Here is a 27,281-nt window from a genome sequence, read left to right as displayed (position 1 = left end):
AGAGAGTCACTAATACAGCCAGAATTAGAACTCCGTCTCCTGGCTCACAGCCATGTATCAGACCACCAAACAACGCAGCATTCCATAAGAGAGAGCTGTTTCAGTACTCACCATGAGAGGAAGTAAATAGAGAGGTTCAGTGGGGAGAAAGGCCTATGGAAGACAGAGAATGGCAGTCACTCTTAGTATTCTTATAGCTGGAAATAAGTTGTTCAGATAAATAGAATTAAAATGGTTTCCACAGGCAAATGTACAAGAGCACTTTTCTGTATCTGAAATGTTGTGGCATTAGACACAGTGTATGAACCTTATGCTAAACTTCACAGCCAAGTTGATAATATGCAGGGAAGCAGTAGTTTTTCAAATTTCATTTTTCATGGTGAGAAAGGACAACAAGATGCCAGACAAGCCACTGATACATGCCTGAGAAGTAAAACCAAAGCCAGGGCTAACTGCTTTATCATTTGAAATTGGACTGAATTAAATTCTGTGTATTTCTAGCAAATGCTACCAGTTTTTGTGCCCCTTTTCTCAGCAAGTGCCACAAATGTCATATAAACTGTCCTCTGAGTGGTGCTCTAATGCCAAGTTTCCGATATGCTGCTTTTTTGTGTGGGGAAAAAAATATTCCACTCTATCAGGTAGCTTCTTTTCTTCTAGAGATGATTAAATGGGCACGAGGAGAGGGTGGGTGGCGAATATAGATCTTGCTTTCTTTAAAGACTTGACATCAGGTCTCAGAATCCTCTCAAACATTGTCTAAGAAAAATATATGAACCCAACCCATCTAAATTTTTCAAACCATGCTCATCATGGTCAATCAGAAAAATGCAAAAATGACTGTGCAAACTGCTAAACAAGTGGTGCAATGGGATTGTGTTTACAGTGAGTTTGTGCCAACTTTGATGTTTATTTCACTGAGAACAGGACTGGGTGCCTCAATTTGGCTAGGGAGGAAGGTTAGTCTTGTGTATAAGGTACCAGACTGGGATGAGTTTCTGGTTCTGGCAGAGGCTCTCTGTGTAACCATAGGCAAGTCACTTAATTTCTCTGTGCCTCTGTTTCCCCATTTCTAAAATGGGAAAAATAATTCCCTACCTCTCAAGGATGCTGAGAGGATAAATTCATGATTATATGCAAGGTGCTGAGGTACTATACAAGCAGATGTATAGGAGAGCTTTAAAAATATTTTATACTTAAAAAACTAGTATGTTGTCTTCCAAAAAACTTTCAGGGTTGTCTGTGCCAATATGCCAGAAACATTGTTGATTGAAGCATAAATGTTTTAACTAAATTTAAAAAAAACCCCACTAATATCAGTACCTATCAGGCCCAAGTCAATGTAGCTAATTTTCTATATTACAAAAAGGGTCAAAAGGAAGATCATGCCAGACTTAGAAGACAGTGACTTCGAAATGATCTTGAAGGCTTGCTTGACTTTTAAAGATACTTATATTTTCAAAAATAAGGTCAGATTCAAAGGGACAAAGGTCAAACAATACTTTAGTAGTATGTCAATTATGATTAGTTTCTGTTATCCTTTTTCTCAAGACTAAGCGTAGTTTTCCTCTTGAAATCAGTATTCATGCATTGAATGGTTGTCTCATTAACTTGCTCTTTAGCTGTGGTAATTTTAGATAATTATGTTGCCTGCTGTCCATCACAGTTTTATTATATACACACCTTCATATAACTGTATCTGAGCTGACCAGAAGAAATTGTATTATTTCCCCTCTGCCTTAAAGCTTACATAGCACCTTATGGAATCTTAGAATTTTACAAAACTCACTGGTAGCAGAGTGAAAAAGCACATGCGTGTGCACACACACATAAATAAAATTTATGCTGGTGCTTCCAGCGGCCCTGAACTAGGGAAATGCTGTTCAACACTAATGACAAAATACCACAGCACACACATTTGGAACACACTGCTGTCTGTTTGTTTAAATGCAGATGTGATGCGGATTTAAAATCTATCTTTATGTCGTCAGCAATCTGATTTTCTGACATAGGGTGAACAGTTTATTATTAATTCAAACTGGGGACAATAAGGAGGGTTTAACAGACTGCAGATTGTGCACATCATATTTCAATGGGATTTGGGCACCTAACTCTTAGGTGCCTTTGAAAATCCAAGCCTGAATTGTTTATAGAGGTCCTACCTTTAGTCTGAAGTTGTTCCTAATTATGAACTGGTATTCGAACAGAATACATAAAAATTACATGTTAAATATCCAAAGGCACTTCCAAGTAAATTCGTAGTTCTAGATTTCTGTTGCAAAAGGTTCTCTAATGTCTTTTGCCCCCACTGCTTCCAGAACTTTACTCCTCTGATGGTTAGAAACCTTCATCTAATTTCAAGTCTAAACTTCCTGATGGCCAGTTTATATCCATTTGTTCTTGTGTCCACATTGGTACTGAGCGTAAATAATTCTTCTCCCTCCATGGTATTTATCCCTCTGATATATTTATAGAGAGCAATCATATCTCCTCTCAGCCTTCTTTTGGTTAGGCTAAACAAGCCAAGCTCTTTGAGTCTCCTTTCATAAGACAGGTTTTCCATTCCTCAGATCATCCTAGTAGCTCTTCTCTGTACCTGTTCCAGTTTGAATTCATCCTTCTTAAACATGGGAGACCAGAACTGTACACAATATTCCAGATAAGGTCTCACCAGTGCCTTGTATAACGATACTAACACCTCCTTATCTCTATTGGAAATACTTTGCCTGATGCATCCCAAGACCATATACCTCCCTTACTCTTCTCAGGAAGCTGGAGTACCGTGGTTGACTGAAGAGCGCTCTGCCGTCGATTTAGCAGGTTTTCACTAGACCCGCTAAATTGACGCCGGCTGCATTGCAGCAGCATTGATCTCCCCATAGTGAAGACCAGCCCTTAGACTCCTCACTGCCTCCTGGGACTTTTTTCTACCTTAGTCTTTCTTCAAGCCGTTTTCCACAGTTTCTCGCACGGCTTACTGCACACTTACCTCTCCATGCCCTTCCTTCACTCTCTAGCAACTCGAAAGGTAGTGCAGAGTTCTGGGCCCCTCTCCCCCGGCAGCCGCTTTCTGACCTGGGCTTCATCCCTTTATGCCAGCGGTTCGGCAACCTAACACACGCGGCCCATCAGGGTAATCCACGGTGGGCTGCAAGACAGTGTTTACATTGACTGTCCGCAGGCACGGCTGTCTGCAGCTCCCAGTGGCTGTGGTTCGCCGTTCCCAGCCAGTGAGAGGTGTGAGAAGCACGGCCACACTTTATGCGCACCATCCAGCTCCTTCCCCCACTTAGCTCCATCTTCATTCAGGCCAGGCCCAGGTGCAATCAGGTGCCTTAGCTTGCTACTTCCAGTTAGCCAGTGCGGGGTGCATACCAGTCATACCACACTGTTGTATTTCTAACTCATGAATACTCCCACTGACATCAGTGAGACTACTCATGCATATGGCATGAGAACAGGTCACAGGATCAGGCCCTAACTTTGTAACCTTCATCGGACACACCCTTCATCACTATTTATTTTAAAAAGTAAAAAGGAAAGCAAAAGATAATTAAAGTCGCATCCAGTGTGCTAATAACAAAAACACATAAAAGTGGGGCAAGGCGTAATGCGATTCATTTCCTCACATGAAAGAATGACCTCCATAACTCACTTTAAGCTCTGCCACTCATGAGTTATGGGTCATTCCTGTTCTGGTGAAAATAAATTCTATTACACCATCATCCATAGCTATGTATTTTTCCTCTCTACACGTAAATTTAAAAAGTGGGGGAGACTCTCTGTCTTCCTGCATTATGTGCAAAGCAGACATCCTCCTACCATAATACTGTTTTTAAATTAAATGTTTTTATTAAGTGAAATATCCTATTTATGTATTCCATGACAAGATTTTTGATTAAATAAAAAGTTGAATTTATTCTTGAGCTATTGCTACTATTAGTAAATTGCTAAATCTGTACTCCTGCATTTATGATGCAGGCTGAATCCTTGAATTCAATCAAACCTTGTGTTAAGCCGAGGACCATTTATTATGACATCAGTTTTCCATTATAAAACTCCAATTTTCAGTGGTTTATAACTCAGCCATGGACATTTTCTTTGGACTAAAACTTGGCACATCGTATTGCCAGGTCACTAGCTATTTTATTTATACTTTTTTTAAAGGGACCTTTGTTATTCTTTGTTGTAGGAGAGCAATCTTAAAAAAAGACAGTATTTTTCAGATGCTTCCTCTGCTCTTGTAACTATGTTATTGAAACTGACATTTTAAAGGCGATTTATCTACAATTCAGGAGCAACCATTTAATAATAGTCAAGTTATTCTATTCTTATGGATGCTTCATGTTTAGAATCTTCTTTGGCGTTTAGACCAGCCTTTTTGAAATGTAGACAGAGTCCAATCCTGCAGGGTGCAGAGCACCCACTGGAAGGTTCTGGGCATCTGCAACTCCCACTGAAATGGATGGGAGTTGAAAGCACTTAGTACCCTGAAGGATAAGACTCTTCATGTGACATTGGCACAGCAGGCCAAGAAAGCTGATGGCTTCTTAAATCACATAACACTGATATGATATTTAGGCTTTACGGTCTATAGAGTCAATACTCTGCAAAGTAAAGTTCTCAACAGGTCTTACTACAATGTGCTAGTGTCTAAACATAGATATACATAAGAACGGCCCTACTGGGTCAGGCCAAAGGTCCATCTAGCCCAGTATCCTGTCTTCCAGCAGTGGCCAGTGCCAGGTGCCCCAGAGGGAATGAACAGAACAGGTAATCATCAAGTGATCCATCCCCTGTTGCTCATTCCCAGCTCCTGGCAAACAGAGGCTAGGGATACCATTCCTGCCCATCTGGGCTAATAGCCATTGATGGACCTATCCTCCATGAATTTAGCTGTTCTTTTTTGAACCCTGTTATAGTCTTGGCCTTCACAACATCCTCTGGCAAGGAGTTCCACAGGTTGACTGTGCATTGTGTGAAGAAATACTTCCTTTTATTTGTTTAAACCTGCTGCCTATTAATTTCATTTGGTGACCCCAAGTTCTTGTGTTATGAGAAGTAGTAAACAACACTTCCTTATCTACTTTCTCTCTACACCAGTCATGATTTTATAGACCTCAATCGTATCTCCCCTTAGTCATCTCTTTTCCAAGCTGAAAAGTCCCAGTCTTATCAATCTCTCCTCATACAGAAGCCGTTCCATATCCCTAATCATTTTTGTTGCTGTTTTCTGAACCTTTTCCAATATTTCTTTTTTGAGATGGGACAACCACATCTGCACACAGTATTCAAGATGACAGGTTTCAGAGTAACAGCTGTGTTAGTCTGTATTCGCAAAAAGAAAAGGAGTACTTGTGGCACCTTAGATACTAACCAATTTATTTGAGCATGAGCTTTCGTGAGCTACAGCTCACTTCATCGGATGTGGGTATACCATGGATTTATACAAAGCAACATGATAGTTTCTGTCCTATTATCTATCCCTTTCTTAATTATTCCTAGCAGTCTGTTTGCTTTTTTGACTGCCACTGCACATTGAGTGGATGTTTTCAAATAACTATCCACAATGACTCCAAGATCTCTTTCTTGAGTGGGAACAGCTAATTTAGACCCCATCATTTTATATGTATAGTTGGGATTATGCTTTCCAATGAGCATTACTTTGCATTTATCAACATTAATTCAGCACATGGGTGAAGGTGTTTAGGGGCACTAGAGACCCAAATGGCACTGAAATGTTATGTGTGGGGAAACTGAACTCTCTTGGGCTCCTCTGAATCCTCTCAGAGACATGGGTTGACTTCCCTTATTGTAGCTGTGAAGCAGATGCTATCGCATAGCCACCTTTTCCCGCCACACTACCTCTTACTGCACTTTCCGTTGGCTTTGCGCCTCTCCTCACTTAGCAGCACTGAAACCCACTCAGACACATTTTGTCACTCATGCATTATCTCTTATGATGGGATGAGCTATACCTTCCCTTGCCTCTTCTCTTTCCAGTTGATCCCAGTTCATATGCATATTTCCTTTGTGGCTCTGACTCCCCACGCTGCTTGCAGATATTCTTCAGCCACCATTAGTCTCCCCCTCCGTGGTCAGTATGTGAATTTTTCTTACTTCACTGGTTTGAGAGGAAAGCATGCCAAGCTGACTTGCTGCTCCCCTCGTTACTAGCTGCCACTGAACTAGTCAAAATTTGCTATTTCTGTTGTGTGATTGGTCATTTCAGTCACATACTATTTTTTGTTTGTTCTTCAATTGGCTGATTCTCGTGCTCATGGATCTTTCAAGATCTGTGTATGAAATTTTCCAGTACAAATGCCCCTACATATAAATACCACCCTCCCACCTCCTGTGGATAAAGGATATTTTGAACAGGTTTAAAAAAATAAAAATGTTTTAAAGTAAGATATTAAAGTGTCTTTTAAAGAACATGTACCATTTTAACTACCATTGCTTAAAAACAGTCTGCCTCTTTCTTGAATTTCCCAAATATACAGGTTATCTGGCTATGGAAAAGACCCATCCCGCCTACTCTCACTAGTGCAGTATTTTATGCTGTACAGTGTGGCATGCTAAAATACGCAAGTGTTCTGTTTAACATGTCAAGAGCAGAAGTCAAGAGTGACTAAAACATGTTATTTAATAAAAGATGTTGGGCAAGAGAACTGGCAGTATCTGTATTGGATGCAGGAGGAGTAAACATGAGAGTACATGTGACACCATGGAAGAGTGTGGGCGTGACCGTGGTCTGCTAGAGCACATTCAAAGCTGTTGTGACTAATTTTACAAAGTGCAAGGGGTGGTGTAACTTGAGAATGTCTGTTTAAAAACATGATCCAATGCCCGTTGAAATCAATAGGAGTCTTTTCATTGACTTCAGCAGGATTTGAATCAGGTCGAAAGGGAGCATAAGGAACAGCAAAACTGATTCATGGCAGGTGGCAGAAAGCACATGCAGCCTCTGCATTGTAACACCACCATGAAGGTATTTTTTCCCAAAGACAAATGAGAAAAGTAGAAAAGATGTTTTCTGGATAGCATCCATGAACATCTTTGTTATAATATTAAAGGTGCACGTAAGATATTTGCAGACACAAACCATTTCAGTTTTGCCTTCACAGAAGGCCTCCCCTTGGTATTTTTGCTGGTATCACTGGGGTGTAGACAACATAGCATTTAGATTGCAATTCATACCTTACTTGGTATATTGATGTAACAGAGCACTCCACCTGTCATGAAAATATAGGTTTCTCCTAGAGTGGCACAACCAACCAGTGGAATCAAGTGTGTAACTTACAAGGGTCTCATATGGCCTGTACTGCCTCACACCACTGATTCTGATCTAGCCATTTATGTTTAGTTACTCCAGAGCATCATCAGAGATTAAGTAATGGTTACATATTTCTGTCTGATGAAAAGCTGTGCACTTTGCCCTATTGCTTTCTTGGTTTGTGTTTTGTTTCCTGTTCCTCCATTAAAACTTCTTTCCATCATTTACACACTTTGCTGCCATATTTACCAATTATTCCATAAATGTAGTCCTCTAAGTCAAATACCATATAAAATAAATAAAAAGTATCCCTTACTTTTCAACAATTGTAAGCAGTTGTTTTAATTCCTTCATTAAATGAGCCACCCTAGTTTGTCAGAGATTTCTGTTCTTGAATAAATAAAGCCTCCGTAAGTGTTTCCTTATAATAACCAAAATCACCTTGAGTTTTTGAGGTTCTGTGCTCTAGAGCTATTGAAATCCGAACTGAACACAGAATTCTAGATAAGCTCTACCTGGTGTTTTGATTTGTACTCTGTCCCTTTGCTGATGCATCCCAGTATCCTGCTTGCCTTTATTACTGCAGTGGTACACTGAGTCGATGGCTCCAAGGATTTTTTTTTATAGTAACCAATAAATCCTTATCCTGGGTCAGTACACTCGGTCTAAAACATACTCTATATTTTGTTATTCCTCCTCACACCCCTTGTCTTTTTTTAAATAGTTACCTGTATTAAACTGCATTTTCCATTTACTGACCCTGTCAACTAAAAGCTCAAAATCTCTCTGAATCTGATTGTCTTGTTCCTCCTTAGTGGACACAACTCTGCTTTTAGCCTTATTAGCAAACTTTTGTATTTTACATACCATATTCTCAATAAAATTATTTGCATAATGCATCTTCCTGACAAAGGTCAACTGATGAAATCAATATCTGGTCTTCTCTGTTGCTAACCTCTTTTGATTGGAGAAATTCGCAGTGAGAATTGCTTATTTCCCTTCTCTGAGATACTCCGCTATCCATCAAACTATTTTGCATTCTATGGAGCTGATTATGCAGAAGTGCTGAGCATCTGTCGCTCCCATGGACTTCAGTTAAATTTCTTGGTGCTCAGCATTGCTGAAAGTCAGGCCCCATATCATGACTTCCTAGCTTAGCCTGTCATTTTTGGCATCAATATTACCTTGTGCTTTTTCAAAATCTGAGGACCAAATTATTCCTCTTAGGGACACAGGCTCTGAGGGAATGGGGTAGTACAGAATGCAACGAGGTGTCTGAAGACATTATGCTGGCGCAGGGCAGAAGCAGGCATAATATCTCCAAGAGTGCTGTGTGGGAGCAAATTCATCAGTGAGTTCTGCTGTATCTTTAGAAAAAGGATATCATGCAGTCCTTCTAGCGTAGCTCTTCAAAGCACAGTGGTCTGCCAATGGCACACCCAACAACGCAGGCATACCCCTTGGGGAAATTTTGCAAGGTCAGCAATGCTAGTACCTCCTCTGCTGGTCTCAGGCTGCTCAGGCAGACAAACTACTGTATTGCTACCTCCCTGCAGGGGAATTCTAGTGTCAGGAGGGGTTTCCTGCATCACCTCCTCTTCTCTTCACACCAGCATATTTGGGACAGGACCTAACTGGGGCCAATGGTGCATTATAACTGATGAATCTAAGCATTGTCCCAGACACTCAGAGTTCAAATCCAACCCAAGGCAGAAATCTGAAGTTTAAAAAAAACAAAAACAAACAAACAAAACCCAGCACATGTGAGCTAAGGTGGCCATGATTTTGTCTTAAGTACATTCTGTATTTCTCATATCTACCATATCAGTTTTATCGCTGAAGAATTCCTGTGCTTTATTTAAGAAAAATCTCCTCTCAAACTCATGCAGGGTATTTCTAATAGAATTATGCTATTCAAGGTGTTTCCACCTAAAATCATGGAACGTTGTTTCTAATCTCCTTTGTTGCAGTGAACAAAACAGTCTCTGACTGCTTTAGTATTTGCATAGCTGATATTTAGCTTCTCTCTTTTAAGCCTCCTTTGATTTAGCTTGTAAGTTGTCTCCAACAATGTACAACTAATACAGCACCTCAGGATCTAAGAAGTCTCTGTCTACTTAACAGTAATTTTAAAATGAAACAGATTTTGTTTTATGTTTTTCACATGTGTAATTTCAGCTTCTCATCTTAGTATGTAAGGATTGTTTTTATTTTCAGCTCTTTTCCCACTGCACCTTCTGGGTACTGGGGAAGAGAGTATTAAAAATGTGACAGAGATAATAATAGATCACTACAAGGACATTATCTATTCCACCAACCATCTAGCATACAGCAGTGAACATAATATGACAATAAAGCATTTATCTTGTCCTTATTTAAAGGATGGTGGTTTCAAAACAGAGATGACTGTTACTCGATGGACTAACATTATCTATCCTTCCTACTTCTGATAGTTATTTTTTCTGTTCTCAGACAGCAGGGTTTCAGGAGATTCTGACTGAAATTGAAATTTTAGCGTTGATTGTGGGATGTTTATGTCACGACCTTGACCACAGGGGAACCAACAATGCCTTCCAAGCCAAGTAAGTTTTCTAATTCTTATTACTTTAATTTGTTTCCCTTCCATATCAGAGCAAAAGGTGACAGGGTATAAAGAATGAAGCATTAATTTCAGGGCTTCTAGGCGAAGGCCAAGTATTCCTGTGCTTACATGTAATGAGGGACTATCCATCTTTATAATTCCCTATTCTTTTTGGTAATTGCTGACTTGCCCTTTGTGTCATTCTGTTGATTTGGGTTGCCCCTTGTGAACTAACACCTAATATAGAAATGTGATGCCAAACATTGATGATCCCTCCACTCAAAGTATCTGCCAGCTAGAAACCTGCCAACACTGATCATGAGAAGCGTTGCAAATGCCCCAATCTCTCTTTGGCTGGTATGTTGGAATCATTGTGAAACCTTTTCCAGTTATTTAATATATTTAAATAAAAGCAGGTAAAACTGAAGCCCTGTGTCCATAAAGGGTGACATTCACTCCACCTGCATAAAGCCCAAGTTTTCAATCTTTGGCATGTGGAATGGTTGCCACCAACCTAAAACTATGGTGCGGGGATCAGTACAATCTGATGTGGCAGTCATTCCAGCCTAACTCTGCCACACCAGCTGTGCAGAGTACTGGGGCCACTGGTTCCATATAAACACAGGTATGTGGCTTCTCTTCTGGCCTAGCCCCAGTGAAACTATGGGGCTGGCTTGGAGACTTCTGGCATGGTAACAGAGTGTGAGAAGGCACCTCTGTTAGGCCAGCTGATTGATGGATACGCTGTAGAGCTTGTGTGTTAGACTTTCTATTCAGATTCTTATCTGTTAAGTGGAGTCTTGCACCTGCTGTACAGATCCCAGTGAATTTCACTCTAAAAGGAAATCTAGTTTAGGGGTCCAGGGCCTGATCCTGCAACCCTTACTTACACAGTTATGCTCTACTGCCTCAAGCAGTCCCCTCCTCCACGCGATTGCTGGTAGAGGCAGTTTAGTGTAGTGGGGGGGAGAGAGGGTTTATTCCCTTTCTTTTTACCTGTGGTGATAAGGAGGTTCTTTTGATCAAAGGGCATCTCTCCTTTCCCACCCGCACCCCTGCCATCCAGGTTTGGAAGGGGGCAGGAAATCTCCCATTACAACATCCCAGCTGAGCTCTGCAATGGAGCTGTCAGATAGATGTCTAATCCAGGACCTATATTGTTTCATTGGCTCACTGACAAAGGAAACATGACCATCTGCAGATAACCAAAATCCAAAAAGATCGGCATTTTGTAGTCCCTGGGCCGCAGCATGGTTTTTTGGCTCTGCCCTGGTGCTAGTCCTGTGGACCAAAGGGAGAGGTGGCCAACTCCACAGCTATTCGAAAGCCAGAGAGCTGTTGTGCTAACTTATTCCCCTCGACACATTTCTGTGCAAAAAGGAGCACGTGTGGCACAGTGTGTAGTGTACATTGACTGTTTTGTTTCTTAGGGCAAACTGCCTCATTACGCTCCACCCGGGTTAACGTTTCTGATGCACTGAGTTAGCATTTCCTTAAGCTGCTGTTTCCTCAGCTTCTGGTGCTGCTGTTCACTCTCAATGAAACAATGACATTGTCTGGATTGTTACTCGCCAAGGCAAGAAAAATCAATTGCAGTGCTCAAGAGACAGGACTACTGGTGCAAAGGTTACAAAGTATCACCAGTTGCTTTATACTGCTGGAGTCTTGATGAGAAGCAGAAAAAAATGGAAAACTGTGTAAGACAAATGGGAAAATTTTGCTGATTGATGTTCATGTTCCTAATTCACAAAGATAAGACTTATGTAGGATTTAAATCCCTATAGACTCAGGCTCTGTTTAACCTAACCATGTCTCCATTGGAATGTAATGTTTCTCTTTTGAAGTTTGAAATAGAGGATTTTAGCACTTGAATGCTGTCACTTCCACTACAACTGACAACTGAGTACAAAGAGGATACTGTGTTTTTCTAATGCCATAAAGAAATTATTGAAGACATGACACACAGATAAAATATCCCTGAAAACAGAATCCGTACCTTTCATGACAGCAGCTATGATTTATTCTTCCAAAGCTTACTTATAAAGTTAAGCATCACATTTTCCTGTTTTATCTTACTGCTGAGTACCAGTGTTTTGTGTGATGAAAGATCAAGAGGTATATGTTGGAAGCAACATCAGAGTTCTCTGAAATTGCTCTGTTAGTACACCTCAGCACTGTTTTCTCTAGGGATGATGTTTCCCACTTATCCCCCTCTCCATTACAGCTGCCCCTGATGATTAAATATCAGTACGGTACAGCTTTGTAGTATATGCTCCTAGGAGACGCCTGCTATTCGTTTCTAGCATAATCTCTTATACTCATTTCTTTGGAAAGAAAACCCATCTTGTCGCTTTAGGCTGGGTCCCAGAAGTGAAATACTGGTGAACATTAATCTATTCTGACAGTCCAATCCCACTCCCCTCCACCTTCCAACAATTCTCAATTTCATAATTACATTTCATAGTTTTTCTTCCTTTAAAGTTTCATCTTAGAACTTTTAAACTGTACACTACATATTTTGCAACTAGCTTTTATAAAAAAAAACATGATTAGAAATATATTCTAAGAATGTTAGACTTTTATGGTTTCTGCTTCTGTTTTTACTTCCTCTCTTTCTTCTTAGTATTTTTAAAATCACTCTGGTGTTGCCCACTGCAGGGACAGCATTTTAACTACCCTTGAGGCCCTTTTACAGCAGAGTTTTGCAAATGCCTGCTATATACCATTGTTATTATATGTATTAGGGACAGGCATGGTACAAAGGTAGAGGAAAAGGCAATCCCTGCCCCACTACATATATTACATGTCTGTGACTGTGTATATGAGAAACACCCCTGCAATATATGTAACATATATAAAACATCACCTAATTTGGAATGAAACTAGTCTTACTCTTGTTATTACAGACAGTGATAAGGCACCATCACAGGTGCTTTTGAAAAGGTCACCCAAAATTTCTGTATTGCTCAGGAGGAATCCTTAGCTGCTCAAAGCAGACTTAACAGGGTCCAGAACCTGCAGGTCTATAATTTTAATTGGGTGTAACCATAAATTAGTATATTGAGCTATGGAATATCATCTCTGCATTTCCATACACTGTATTGGAGAGTGTTTGGGTGAAGACATCGCTTCAAATGTGTTTGGTAAGAGGGCAGATGCTAATTGCTAATGTCCCTTGTTCTGTTTCAGGAGCGGATCAGCTTTGGCTCAACTTTATGGAACTTCTGCTACTTTGGAGCACCATCATTTTAATCATGCTGTCATGATTCTTCAAAGTGAGGTACCAGACTAGTTGGATTATTACTTTCACTGTAGGGTGGGGGGCTGTTTCACTCACAGAGAAACACACCCCATGCCCAAACTCCTTTAATGGCCCTTTCCTCCAGGCAGCGTTTATTGACTACCACAAAGCTCTCACACTACACAATATAAAACAATTTAACTGCAACTGTTGACTGTTTTCCCCGGAGACTCTCCCTGCCTCATTCAGCCTGAGGAAAAGGACACACACTTCCCCTGTATCCCCCTTGGATCATTCATCTTCCTTATGTATACCCTTCTTAGCCATTTAAGAGCCAAGGAACTCTTAATCCTTTCCCAGCTAATGTGTTTACCTTGTCACACCCACCTTCTATTGTAAAAATAAAAAATGTAAAGCATCAAATTTGCTTTCGTTTCTGGGCAACCACAATATGTACAGTATCTTTGGAGTGTATAGTTTTGTATTTTCAGTAACTGTTGTTGGGTTTATTACATATACTGCAGTTACACCCAAAGTGTGCTGGAAGCTTCCACCTATGTAGGCAGGTATAGTCCCTGCCCCGAAGAGCTTACTTTGTAATTGTATGCATGATGTGACAAACTAGCAGTGTAACAATAAGTGGGGGAAATAGGCAGACACTGGTTACAAAAATAAATTATATAGTTACTAAGTTGTTCACTTGACTTTTTACAAAATACCTTCATCACTATATACAAAAGAAAAATACAAGCCATATCTTCAGAATGGGGGACTGTATCTTGAAAAGCAGGGACTCTGAAAATGATTTAGGGGTTATAATAGCCAAACATGAGCTCCCAGAGCAATGCTGGAGCAACAAGGCTAATCCAACCCGAGGATGTATAAACAGGGGAGGAATGAACAGGAATGGGAAGGTGATTTTACCTCTGTACATGGCACTGGTGGGACCAATACCAGAATACTGCTGACAGTTCTGGTGTCTACATTTTTTAAATGATGTTGAAAAAACTGGAGAGGGTGCAGAGAAGAGCCACAAAAATGAATTGAGGGCTGGAGAAAAATGCCTCATATTGAGAGACTTAGGGCTTGTCTACACTTAAAATGCTGCAGCTGCGCCACTGTAGCACTTCAGCGAAGACGCTACCTACGCTGATGGGAAGGCATCTCCCAAGAGGCAGTAGCTATGTTGACGGTAGAAGCCCTCCTTTCAATGTAGCACTGTTTACACTGGGAGTTAGGGCAGCATAACTGACCAGCCCTGCGCAACATAATTCTACCAAAATAAAGTTGCTAGAGTAGGCCAAGCCTAAGAGTTCAGTCTGTTTAGTTTATCAAAAAGGAGATTGGGGGAGACTTGATAGGTGCCTTGACAAGGAAAAATACCAGGTACTAATGGGCTCTTTCACTTAGAGGAGAAAGGGATAACAAGAACCAATGGCTGGAAGCTAAAGCCAGACAAAAAGCAAATTAGAAACAAGCCACAGTTTTTTCCCCCCCAAGGATGATTAATCATTGGAACATACTACTGAGGGAAGGGATGGATTCTCCATCTCTTGATATCTTCAGATCAAGACTGGGTGCCTTTCTGGAACAAAAGTTATTGGGCTCAGAACAGGAGGGCTTGTGTTATACAGAAGGTCAGATGAAATGATTTAATGATCCTTGCTGGCCTCAAAAAGATCACCAGAAATCTACGAAAAACTTCTTCCCTCCCTGGGCAAAGTGTTCCCTTACCCAATTTACTCCTTCTCTTTCATCATCCAAACATCATCTGTCCTGGCAACTCCACCCAATTCACCCAGCTATGATTTTAAGTCCTACATTCTGTGTGTTGTTACTTGTCTGGATAAAAAATTCACAGATGGGACCAAACACTCCAACTGTTTTTGCAAGTAGATGTATCTCCATTGAGGTCAGTGGAGTTATACAAATTTGCACCAAGTATCTGGACCTCTCATTCTAGTGGGCTGAAATTAGATTACACCGTATATGTTAGTGTTTAATATTCCAGTCTGTCTGTGTTTTCTAGAGGGAAATGTTACAGCATAGTGTATTATTTCTTTAGATTTGTATCAGCATGAACAAAAAAAGGTGGCTGTATTTGGTCTAGGCACATTTGACACACACGATCCTGGGTTTTGTGCTGTGGTGATGCTGCCTTGTACATTATGAAATAATTCATCAAGCATTAAAGCCTTGAATATAGTGGGAAAGCCCTTTGTTAGCTGTTTGTTATATAATATTTCAGATCTACTAGTGAGTAATTCTATGCTGTGACTATCTGCTGTTTTTTGAACACATGTGGGTTTGGGCTTTTCTTTGTACACTATACCTAAATTGTAGTCTGTAACTAAATGTCTTCTAGAATTCCCCCCACCTTCCCAACACATAGGTGAAAGGAAATCTTTTACAAGATTAAGGGGTCACTAGAGAAAGAAAAGATGCCCCTTATCTATGGAAAGCTCTTGTTTTCTGTATAGTGTTCTAATCTTCCTAAACACTAGATGGCAGTGCACATTGGATATGAAAATTATACTGCAGTCAACTATCAAAATTAGATTCAGTTACCAAAAACATCATTATATCGAAGGGTAGGAAGCAATGCCTAAGTGGGACATTAATATGTGAATGTAATCATATGTGACTGACATTACAAAGTCCAGTATTAGCTTAAAGTTCAACCAAATTCAACTGCAAATGTCATACAAACTGAATGATAAATCTCTGGATAAATGATGGGCTGTGTGTTCCCCCTTATTTGGCACGTCTCTAACTATAAAATTGTTAATATTATCTTCTTTTTCCAAAACAGCAACATTAAATAATTTGTTTCCTTTCATTCTGGCTGTAAAACATTTTCCAGAATCATAAGCCTTCACAGTCCTTTAAAAAGTGCCTTCTTACACGGCCCACAAGGTCTAGGGCTCTACAAACTTAGCTTTTCCTCAGTCTGAGTGACTAAAGCCCGTATGTATAGTGAGATAGTGGAAAATAGTCATGGTGAGTGGAGAGACTGTATTGCGAATGAAAAACTGATTTAGTGTCTTTGACTGCTCTAACAGCAGCTTGTATGTCTTTGAGCAGCAGCATAGATAAATCTGTTGGCAGCACAACTGGAAAGCCACAAAGCACTGCTCCAAAAATATTTGCTAAACGGGAAAGATTGAGATGTACAATGTCCATAGTTTTTCCTCCATATACTGGGTCTGTGCAGAGTCAGACCAAAGAATAAATCTTTTTGCAAGAGGCTATAATATTAGCACAGTTAAGAAACACAGCCCAGCTTCTTGATTACAGTGGCCAGCGCTTCCCGTCCTAATGTAATCTCAGTAGCATTAACGTTATTATTTTATCATGGTTTTACCAGGATTCGGAAAAACTTCTGTGTAGCAAAGCGGAGCAGATTAGTGTGTTAGAAATCTTAGTCCTTTAGCTTCTCTCTCTCTTTCATTACAGGGTCACAACATTTTTGCTAACTTGTCCTCCAAGGAGTACAGTGACCTTATGCAGCTTCTGAAGCAGTCAATATTGGCAACAGATCTCACTCTGTATTTTGAGTAGGTATTGGCATTGTTTATATTTGACAAATGAAAATCCAAAGAACATTGTCTAATGATCCATGAAGCACCAATGGGGGTATGTAATATGTGAAGTTAGTGGTTAATTATGGTTGGAGATATTTAGTCTAACACTTATTTTATCTTAGGCTAATGGAAGTTTCTCATATGCCTAAATTAGTTTCACTTTGATATTCAGCAAAAGCCAAGACATATCCTGTCCTCAAACTTGAAGCAACTGCAGAAGAAAGGCATAGCCCAATCTTGTATTTCCTCTACACAGGATTCCCAAAGGAGACTTTCATGTGCAAAGAGTGCAGGATTGTTACTGTGGGCCAAAACTACAAGGAGATTGTACATTTTTTAGCCTTTTTGAATTTCTAGTCAATCCCCAGTGGTGTTATCATTTGTGCCAAAAAAAAAAAAAAAGGAGGCAGCTGTATTTAGTTACACCACCTGAGCATCTGGCCCTGTAAATCAAAGTAGCTCCATTGAAGACAAAATGTGATGATTTATATCAAATGAGGATCCATCCTGCAAAGTTTAACTGAGTCAAGTATGACTGGAGGTGTCCCACAAATGCAGTTACTTCATTTTCTTAGTTTTCCTATCACACCTCCAAGTAGTCAAAGTAGCACAAGTTCTTCCATTTTCCTGGTACTGTAATTAGTTTTAAAAAAAACAAAGAGATTCAAACTGAGTACACCAATGTGTAATAGGCATATGGAGTCATAGTTGCAATTGTTGGCATCTCAGTTTTACATTTCCTGAGCATCACACCTCCTCCAACAAAGTGTGTCAGTCAGAATCCCACTTGCTGGCATGCACTTGGGGAATTTACTGGGAGAAGTACAGTAGCGTGTGCAATTGTAGCTTATCTCCTGCCTAGGCACAACACTGTTCCATCCTAAGGAATTTCAGTGCATTAGAAAATATCTAGTCCATTAGCACCCTACTTGCACTCCACTAGGTGGCATTTACATATTGATTTTTGAGTTTGTATGGAAGGGGATATGGATTTTTCCTTCCTCCATCCTGAGTGCTGATGGCTTGATGCCAAACCAAGTTTCCAAAGAACTTCAGGCAAAATCTTTTCCTCGTATGGGTCTGTTAATCTATATTAAAAATATGCCATACCGCTGGGCACTGATTGGAATGAGGCAAACAAAGTCTTGCTCCGACTGCTTGTTGTGTTATTTTAATACTGCATTAAAAACTCACCCGCTGCTAATACTGCCCATCTCTCAGAGTTCACGGCTTTCTTTTCTCCCCCATGGTAGCCTCTATCACCTAAAAACTTTTCATATACAAATTGAGGCATCTTCCTCTCAAAACAAAATTAAACATTTTTACTAAAATAGCTTCAAACAAGAATTACTTCAAGATGTTCCTGTAGCAAATGTAACATACACAGTGAGCCCGGACCAGGAGAAAGCTGCCTTCACAGCTACTACCTCATACTTTCTGGCCCTTCCAGTCTAGTAAGTTGTCTGTGCAGACTGCTCCTGATTTTGATGGATAATAGGACAATGGAAATTGCCGGTGACTTAGGACAGTGATGTTTGGGACCATAATGAGTGCTCCGTATGCCCACTCTCGCCCTCCCCCAATGTCCTAACACAAGTAGCTAGTGCTCCAAAGATTGTTGGTATTCACTGGTAAGGGGGTGTGGTCAGGTTGGTTGAGGGGGGATGATGATGATAATAAATTTTTTCACAGTTCCTGAGCAGACTCCACCAGCAGGATCCTGGGGAGCTCCTGGAAGAGCGTGAGGCTCTCTCTCTCAGCAAGAATACCCAGGAGAGGGCAGGCAGTTGCTGCTCTTCTCTTGGGGGATAAATCCCCATCTGGGCACAGCAGCCCTTTCCACCTCCTGACACCAGAAAGGGTGAATCTGAGTCTGACTGTGAGATCAAGTTTCCTTTTGTATATCAACTGTGCTGATGTCAAACAACATGCAGTAACTGAGGTTCAAGAGTATTCATTCCTGGGTTTTATTATTTACATTGATGTGCTGAATAAGTCAGAACATTTTCAAAAAACTAAGGCCTTGACTTGAATTTCTGCAAATAAAAACAGACCTCTTTTTTCCTCAGTACTATCACATATTAAGACAAATCCAGCTTCAATTGTGCTGTATGTGTTAATAGAACTACTCATACTATTCTATGCTAATTGTACAGTTTACTCTAAGTGTGTTTGAAAACCACCACTACCGCGTAAGCTTTCTGACTGCATATGCATTTAAAATCCAAATTATGCAAACTAATTCTTTTGGGCAAGCACATTCTTGCTGCATTGACATCATTTCTCAGTTTTCTGCCTCTTACATGGCTTGGGGGGGCGGGGGGGGGAAATATCAGCATTGCAGTATTCTTGGATCTCCACTGTACTGCTGTTCAAAAAGTTCACTTAGCACTCAGGGATTTGGTTTGTGAAGCAATAAAAGAATAGGTGGAGGAAGACCCTTCGGACTTGCTCAAGGTATTGTATGTTTATAGGACTTTAACTAATGAACAAACAGACAGATTACCTGCAAGTGAAAGATCAGACCTGGCATTTGTTAGATGTGTAGATATGTTGATGATAAAATTGCTTAAATTATCTGCTAAAACTTTGAGATAATTTAAGCAATTTTAGCAGATTCCTGTTCCTTAAAAGTCTTAATGTAAACAGTTGTTCTTGAGCAATCCTTTCTGGCCAACAATTAGAAAGCTCCTTACAAACCGATAGTGACATTTGGAAATAACACTGATGGATTCCAGAGAGGAGTGGATACAGTCCTCCTAGGTTGAAGTGAGAGTTGCTACGATGGGTGAGAGAAAAATAGCCATCCCTCACATGCATACACTCACATAATTGCTCTCAAAGTTATTCTAGAAAAGTTTTCTTTCTGTAATTCTGGTCAAATTATATATCCGCTTCCTCTTTTAGATCTACCTGATTATTGTGGTAGTTGTTTTTTAACTGGACTCTCAGCTGTAAAGGAGCCAGACAATTCTCCCTTGTACAAGATTGGTCTCAATCCATTCCATTATCTCAATCACTAACATTGCTATTAATAAACTCATTGCCAGACTATTATGTACTTGTCTCTCCTGTGAACTCCAGGTAATATATGGAACCCAGTCTAATGAAAACATCCTCTGGATACCACGCTGCCTTTTTTTAAAAAAGCAAAATGGTTTGGGTTTTTTTTAAACTGTGATACTTGCTAGTACAGTACATGTTACCAACCTGCCAATGAAAATATTGCTTATTGTGGACTCTTGTATTGTTTCAAATTTACCCACTTATGGCAAAGTCCTATGGTTCTTACTCAGGCAGAACTCTCCTACCACTTAAAATCCTAAGTGAAACCAGAGGTTCTATTCTTCCTACCAGTGCATGTTAAAGTGAACAATTGACATTTTTAATATTGTAGTTTTTCATGTATCCAGAGTTAATTTTGTGCATGAAAAAAATCTGTACTTTTTGTCATTCAAAGAATAATTGGCGAGTGTCAGGCAACAATCAGCTACCAAAGTTCTCTCAAGTACACTATGGCTGGGAATAAAAGAAATGCATTTATTTCAGAGCCCCAAAAATGACTTTCAGTTTTTATTTATGAAAAGAGAAGGGAAAAAGACCATCTGCTTCTCTTCATCCCCCTGATATCCTAGCCCATTTTTTTTCATATTTTTTTTCTTTTTTTTTTTTAACTTAAGTGTCTTGAAGTCTCCACTAAACATGAAATAAATTAGAAAAGTTTCAAAGGTGTTTTCTGTATTATCACTGGTAGATGAGATTTTGAATGCAAACTCCTGTTTAAGCCCTAGTCCTGCACAGGGGACCACTATGATAATCTATTCTGACCTCCTATGCACTGTAAGTATCTAGATAGGTAGTCTTAAGGATACACTTAGGGCTGGGCTACACTTGCGAGTTAGAGCACATTAAAGCAGCCCTGGGCGCCCTAGCTCACTACCCGTCCACACTAGCAAGGCACATAGAGCGCTTTGACTCTGTGGTTCAAGTGCTCCTGTTACTCCACCTCGGTGAGTGGAATAACGTTTGCTGCGGCTTGGCTACAACGCCCGGGTGTCAGTGTGAACAAGGTGTTGCATTACCACGCTCTGATTGGCCTCTGGAAATGTCCCATAATCCCCTTAAGTCAAGTGGCCACTCTTGTCATTGTTTTTGAATCACTGTAGAAATGCAGATATGCCCTTTAAAGCTCTGTTTCTGACAGCCAGCTGCTTATCCGCTCCGAGACAAAGCAACCATTAGTGTGGAATGCTGTGCGTGAGAGAGAGAGGCGGGACAGGGAGGGGGGTCTGTTGCTGTCTGAATTTACAAGATAGCATGCTGACATGCTCTCCCTCCACATACACACAACACACTTCCTGTCACACTCCACCCCACCCCACCCCTTTTGAAAAGCAAGTTGCAGTAACTTGCATGCTGGGATAGCTGCCCATAATGCACCGTGCCCAACGCTGCTGCAAGTGCCGCAAATGTGGCCACGTCAGTGCACTTGAAGCGGTCAGTGTGGACAGACTGCAGCACTTTCCCTACTGCGCTCTCCGAAGGCTGGTTTAACTCAAAGCACTCTACATCTGCAAGGGTAGCCATGCCCTTACAATTGTACATAGCAAGAATACAAGGCTGTACCCAAACAGAACAGATTACAGGATTGAGCCCATATTTCAGGAGCTTCTCAAGGGTGTGAATTGTTATTGTTTGTCTGTTTAATGCAACGTATACCCAGACACTGTATAAATAACAAATGAGATTAGGTGAGAATTAGGTCTGATTACTTGGTCTGGCAATGAGTCTCACAACAGGCAAGAGAATAGAACTGAAAAAAAAAAATTTAGCTATGAGTTCTCATACTTACAACTCATGATAGCAGTGTCATATATGTACAAAAAAGATACAGGTGACCCAATGGCCAGGTAACAACATTTCATCCCTTATACTTTTCCTTAGAATTTCTGAGATTCACTGAAATGATGTCTTGAGTCACTGGACTGTAGATTATATATTAAGCCAGCTTTGTCTTTGAGCATGAATAGAATCATAGAATATCAGGGTTGGAAGGAACCTCAGGAGGTCATCTAGTCCAACCTCCTGCTCAAAGCAGGACCAAACCCCAACTAAATCATCCCAGCCAGGGCTTTGCCAAACCTGACCTTAAAAACCTCTAAGGAAGGAGATTCCACCACCTCTCTAGGTAACCCATTCCAGTGCTTCACCACCCTCCCAGTGAAAAAGTTTTTCCAAATATCCAACCTAAACCTCCCCCACTGCAACTTGAGACCATTATTCCTTGTTCTGTCATCTGGTACCACTGAGAACGGTCTAGATCCTTCCTCTTTGGAACCCTCTTTCAGGTAGTTGAATACATCAATAAATGTTTCTCTTCAGCCCCTCAAGTGGATTACAAAATAACTGAACATTACGTTTATTTCGGAAACTCTTGAATGTCACTTGCGTAGCTTTATTTACAGAAGTTACAAAACTGGTCCATGTTTAAGCACCCACTAAGGCAGTGTTTCCTCACACATGGCTGCTTTTCACAGACTGAGCCTTTCTGATGCTCAAATCTCAGTGAGGATTTAGTATGTTCCTTCTGCATCTGTTCCAGTGGAGCTTAAAGCAGCTCTGTTACTCAGAAGTGTGTGGCTCACCAAAATGCCTTGAATCACCTATATTTTATATTACTGCTTTATGCATCTCTCTGCTTTTTATTTGTGATGTCTCACAATGTTCAGGGTGGGCATCAGAGGTCACTTTTTCTTCTGAACTGTCAGTTTGTTGCCCAGATAATATATGCATTGCCTAGGAACTACAAATAACTGGAAATCGAAGAATTATCTTTATATAGTGTTGTGAAGGCCAAGACTATAACAGGGTTCAAAAAAGAACTAGATAAATTTGTGGAGGATAGGTCCATCAATGGCTATTAGCCAGGTTGGGCAGGGATGGTGTCCCTAGTCTCTGTTTGCCAGAAGCTGGGAATGGGCAACTGGGAATGGTTCACTCAATGATTACCTGCTATGTTCATTCCCGCTGGGACACCTGGCATTGGTCATTGTTGGAAGACAGGATTACTGGGCTAGATGGACCTTTGGCCAGACCCAGTATGGCCATTATCATCAAGTTTTGCTCTACTGATATTTTTCTGGTAAGACTTTGGCAAGGAAATGTGTATTAAATAGAAAAATGTAAAAGCCTGCCACTTCTGGCTGTGCTAACAACAAATGTTTCGCTGCCAATGACCAGTTTACGATTAGGCTGATTTAAGGTCTGTGCGCCAGCTACTTTAGGCCATTAAAATTTTCATCATAGCAGTATTTATTCCCACAGGGACGGTTATGCCATCATGCCATGAATCTACGTGAAATAATTAATTTTGTTTTCTGCTTGTGTGACTTTGCATTGTATTAGCAACTTTTGTAAAATCCAGCTACTTTATATCATATTTCATGTAACACAGTGAGTGTATAATGTTATCATATCAGCTACTTCATTAGTGTGCTAGCAACCTCCACATTAAATAGGGAGTTGGGTGGAAATCATACAATGTCATTAGAAAAATTCTGTGATTTACCATATGTTAGTGAGAAGTCTTTGGATTACAATGCAATAACAATTAACAGAAAGAGTTTAATTATTTCTGTATTTAATTCTGTTCTTATAGATTCAGAGATTCCAAGGCCAGAAAGGAACATTCTGATCTAGTATGACGTCCTGTATAACACAGGTCATAGAACTGCCCCAAAATAATTCCTAGAGCATGGCTTTTTAAATCTGTTGGATGTTTTTTCAAAAATTGTCAGTGATGAAGAATCCACCGTAACCCTTGATAAGTTGTTGCGATAGTTAATTACCCTCACAGTTAAAAATTTATGCCTTATTTCCAGTCTAAATGTGCCTTTCTTCAACTTCCAGCCATTGTATCATATTTTATCTCCACTGGGTTGAAGAGCCATTATTAAAACTTTGTTCCCTCTGTAAGTACTTATAGATTGTAATCAACTCACTCCTTAACCATCTCTTTGTTAAGAAATAAATTGAGCTTATATCCCAGTCATATGTTATTAGAAAACCACCCATTGTGCCTTAGAATTCTAGTTGCATTATAAAATTCATAACGGAAGGACCTTTTAATAATGATGACTTTATCAACATAATACATGCTACCTAGGACTTGCAGCATTTCTGCTAGACCCCTACATGCCCCATTTTAAATTCTATCCATTTCTAGTAAGCAATGTATTCTAGGGTGGGCAGCACCAAGTGTATGAAATTTGAATTGAATGTAAAATTGTATGATCACATATTCAGATTGCACTTTCATACTGATGCATTTATTTGCATGTGCAATTAGTGCAGAATTGGGTGGATTTCAGTGGTGGATGAAGTGGTCAATGTCTATAATTTCAATCTATCTAGGGCTAGGCCTTCATTTAACAGGCTATACTGACCTAGAAGACTCACTGAGCTCCACCATGCTAGGAATCTAACTATACTTTTGGTTGATCCAGAGGCAGCAGGGCCCACTGTACGCTAGGCCACAGAGCTGGCCCTCAGGACAGTTGGGGTAGCAGAGGTACATTTACACAGCATTTTGGAGTGAGCCTCAAGCTAGAAGGCTCACACTAACACTCTAAAAGTAGCTGTATAGTAAGGGCTGCGAAGTTGCGACTGGGGCTAGAGCTTGGGCTGTGAAGCATATGAAGGGGAGTGGGCTTCAGAGCCTGAATTGCAACTCACCGTGCTTTCTATACAGCTATTTTTAGCGTGCTAGTGTGAGCCTTCTAGCCTGAGACTCACTCCAAAATGCTGTGTAGACGTACCTCTGGAACCTTCCTAGCTCTGACACTAGTCTACTGTGCGACCTTGGAGAAGGTCTGTGCTTCTGTTTCACCTGCTGCCCTGTCTCTCTGATATTTAGACAGAAAATTCTCAGGGGGCAAGGACTCTCTCTATGTTTGTACAGCGCCTGGCACAATGGGGCCCTCATTACAGTAGCACCTCGTGCACCCAGTTGAAATTCTTGACTTATTACAGCCTAATTTGTAGGTTAGTGAGAAGGCTCCAACCCATCCTTATCATGGTCAGACCCATTTTACTATGGGTCAGTTTTCCCCTGTGAATGATCCTTGTGCTTTAATTTTAAAATGTAAGAACATTAATTCATAAAAAAATATTTTTCCGTAACAGGAAAACTGTAAGTCAATAGACAAAACCAAAAACACTGAAAATTAAGGCCAAAAATTCCATCCTTAACTGATGTTATCTTTCCTATGCCTGTCAGGGGAGTTGTAAACATAATGAGTAATGTTCTTTCTTGCACCAGAGGTGGCAATATTGGTAAACTTCACTGAGAAGTTAGCACATGCAGGTGAGGGTGGGAGTAGTCATAAACCCTGGGCTGTCCACATACGAGTTAACTAGTAACTACAGGGCCATTAGCTGAGGGAGGACAGCTGTTTGGAGGTTTCTAACAGTGAATAAATCTTGACCTGGCACCAACAGTTGCTGCCTTTATCCTCAGGGTAGTTTATCACGCAGTGAGCGTGTCTACACTGCAATAAAACACCTGTGGCTGTCCTGCATTGGGCTCTGGGACTCCAGCCCAATACAATTTTATAGCTACAAGCCCAAGTCAGCTGACACAGACCAGCTGCAGATGTTTTACTGCAGTGTAGATGTGATCCATGTTTACTTTACACTTGTGTTTTGATGGACAGACTGTAGCATCTCTTCTTAAGTTAACAAGCAACTATAAGATCAAGATGGAACATCAATTTAGATCAGGGGTCGGCAACCTTTGAGAAGTGGCGTGCCAAGTCTTCATTAATTTAAGGTTTCAGGTGCCAGTAATATATTTTACATTTACAGGGGCCCCCCAATGGAACCCCAGACTGGCAGCGGGCTGAGCGGTGCCTGCAGCCAGGACCCTGGCTAGCAGCATGGGCGGCAGATGGAACCCCAGACCAGCAGCCCGCTGAGCCACTCAGCCCGCTTTCAGTCTGGGGTTCTGTCTGCCGCCTGCACTACCAGTCTGGGGTCCCAGCTGCCAGCCCCACTCATCCCGCTGCCGGCCTGAATGGACAGAACCCCAGGCTGGCAGTGGGGTCAGTGGCTGGGGCCCTGGCTGGCAGCAGAGTGCCTCTAAAAATCAGCTCGTGTGCCGCCTTTAGCATGCGTGCCGCAGGTTGCCAGCCCCTGATTTAGATGGTCTTCCTTTCAATATTTTTCCCCACTCTGTCTTGTGGAAGGAAGCAGGGTGCTCTAATGATTAGAGCATGAAAAAGTCAGTCATTCTTGCTTCTATTCATGACTCTACCACCAACTCAATACGTGACCTTGGACAAGTCATTAAACCTTTCTGTGCCTCAGCTGGAAATAATATTTACCCATCTTTGGGAAGCCCTTTGATATCCTCAGAAGAAAGGCAAAGTATCACCATCATTTAATATACATTTTATGTGCATATGGCCCTATTGGCTATATGCTGTTACAGGCAAAACATTTCATCCTTCCATAAAACACTGAGAATTGAGGTGCGATTTAGTGATGTATGTACATCTATTATCAGAAACCTCTGATGGTGCTAGGCAGTTATAAGGCATATTTCAAAATTAAAATGGTTCATTTAAATAGCTTGTCAACTTAACATTTTCTAACATTAATGCAGGAGGTACAGTGATCTTGTGTCCTCACAGAAACTGTGTTTATATCACAACAGCTCCAGAAGTTTCTGCTTGTTCCTCTTGATTATGTGTTTTGTTGCAGGAGGAGGACTGAGTTTTTTGAACTTGTTAGCAAAGGCAATTACAATTGGAATGTCAAAAGCCATCGAGAAATATTTCGGTAAGTGAGTCATCCCTTTGCTTTCCTATTACTTTGGGATATAACCACAATTTGTTTAAGGAGATCAATGTCAGGAATACAGATAGTTATTTTAAAACAAGGCTTTCTATATTACTGCAAACTAAGTGTTTTGTAATCAATACCAAATATGGGGCCACATGGTGACTATAAAGCACAGCCCTGGGTAGGGGAGCAAGGGCTCCTGGAGCAGTTTCTGTTTGAATCTACTTCTATCAAACCCCAGTTCCAAAAGCCAGCAGGAGAGGAGGAGCCATGAGTCCATCCTACCTTGCTCCTCCCTCACCCATCTTTCTTCTCACTTCTCCCAACCCAATCAGATATTTTCTTTTCTTTTGCCCACTGATAAAAGAGCAAAAGGGTTGAAGAGTTCTCAAACAAAATAACGCTCCACATTTTGGTTGATCTTCCACTTCAGTCTGGACCTTGTGGCCCCTCTTCCCCTCTCTCTTTGATGCCTCTTTCCCTGGCTGAATTTCCCTTTCCCCCGCCTGCTCCTCAGTTTGGGACTTGCAAATGCAATGCACTCCATTAGCCCCGAAGAGTTGCCAACTGGTGAAAGGTTTGAGGATAGCAGTGCAACCTAGCAGGTTGGCCACATTCTGAGAGCCCACCTCAGCCAAGATCTCAGCAAAGACTGAGGAAGGAGGGCAGAGGCGGCTTGGGTACAAGGGAGACAGATGTCATCTGTGCATGTACCTGCACCCATATGTGTTGACTTAACCTTTCTGAAATTTCAGC

The 27,281-nt window shown here is 40.8% G+C and overlaps 1 protein-coding gene and 1 long non-coding RNA gene across 2 annotated transcripts in view; one reads left to right on the top strand and one right to left on the bottom strand.

Moving 5' to 3' along the window:
- Positions 1 to 27,281, bottom strand: part of LOC140895685 (uncharacterized) — an 81,116-nt gene that overhangs the window by 16,779 nt on the left and 37,056 nt on the right. The window contains exon 2 of the long non-coding RNA XR_012154310.1: positions 112 to 153. This is a non-coding gene — a long non-coding RNA (uncharacterized lncRNA). The remainder of the gene's footprint in view (positions 1 to 111; positions 154 to 27,281) is intronic.
- The window catches only part of PDE11A (phosphodiesterase 11A), a 211,783-nt gene that overhangs the window by 157,515 nt on the left and 26,987 nt on the right, over positions 1 to 27,281 (top strand). The window contains exons 13-16 of the mRNA XM_073305996.1: positions 9,749 to 9,858; positions 13,047 to 13,137; positions 16,555 to 16,655; positions 26,445 to 26,522. Of these exons, the coding sequence (XP_073162097.1) occupies positions 9,749 to 9,858; positions 13,047 to 13,137; positions 16,555 to 16,655; positions 26,445 to 26,522 (380 nt within the window). The remainder of the gene's footprint in view (positions 1 to 9,748; positions 9,859 to 13,046; positions 13,138 to 16,554; positions 16,656 to 26,444; positions 26,523 to 27,281) is intronic.

This window comes from Lepidochelys kempii, chromosome 11, assembly GCF_965140265.1.
Source record: "Lepidochelys kempii isolate rLepKem1 chromosome 11, rLepKem1.hap2, whole genome shotgun sequence".
NCBI classification, from domain to species: domain Eukaryota; kingdom Metazoa; phylum Chordata; order Testudines; family Cheloniidae; genus Lepidochelys; species Lepidochelys kempii.
This window is presented reverse-complemented; position numbering and strand designations above follow the sequence as displayed.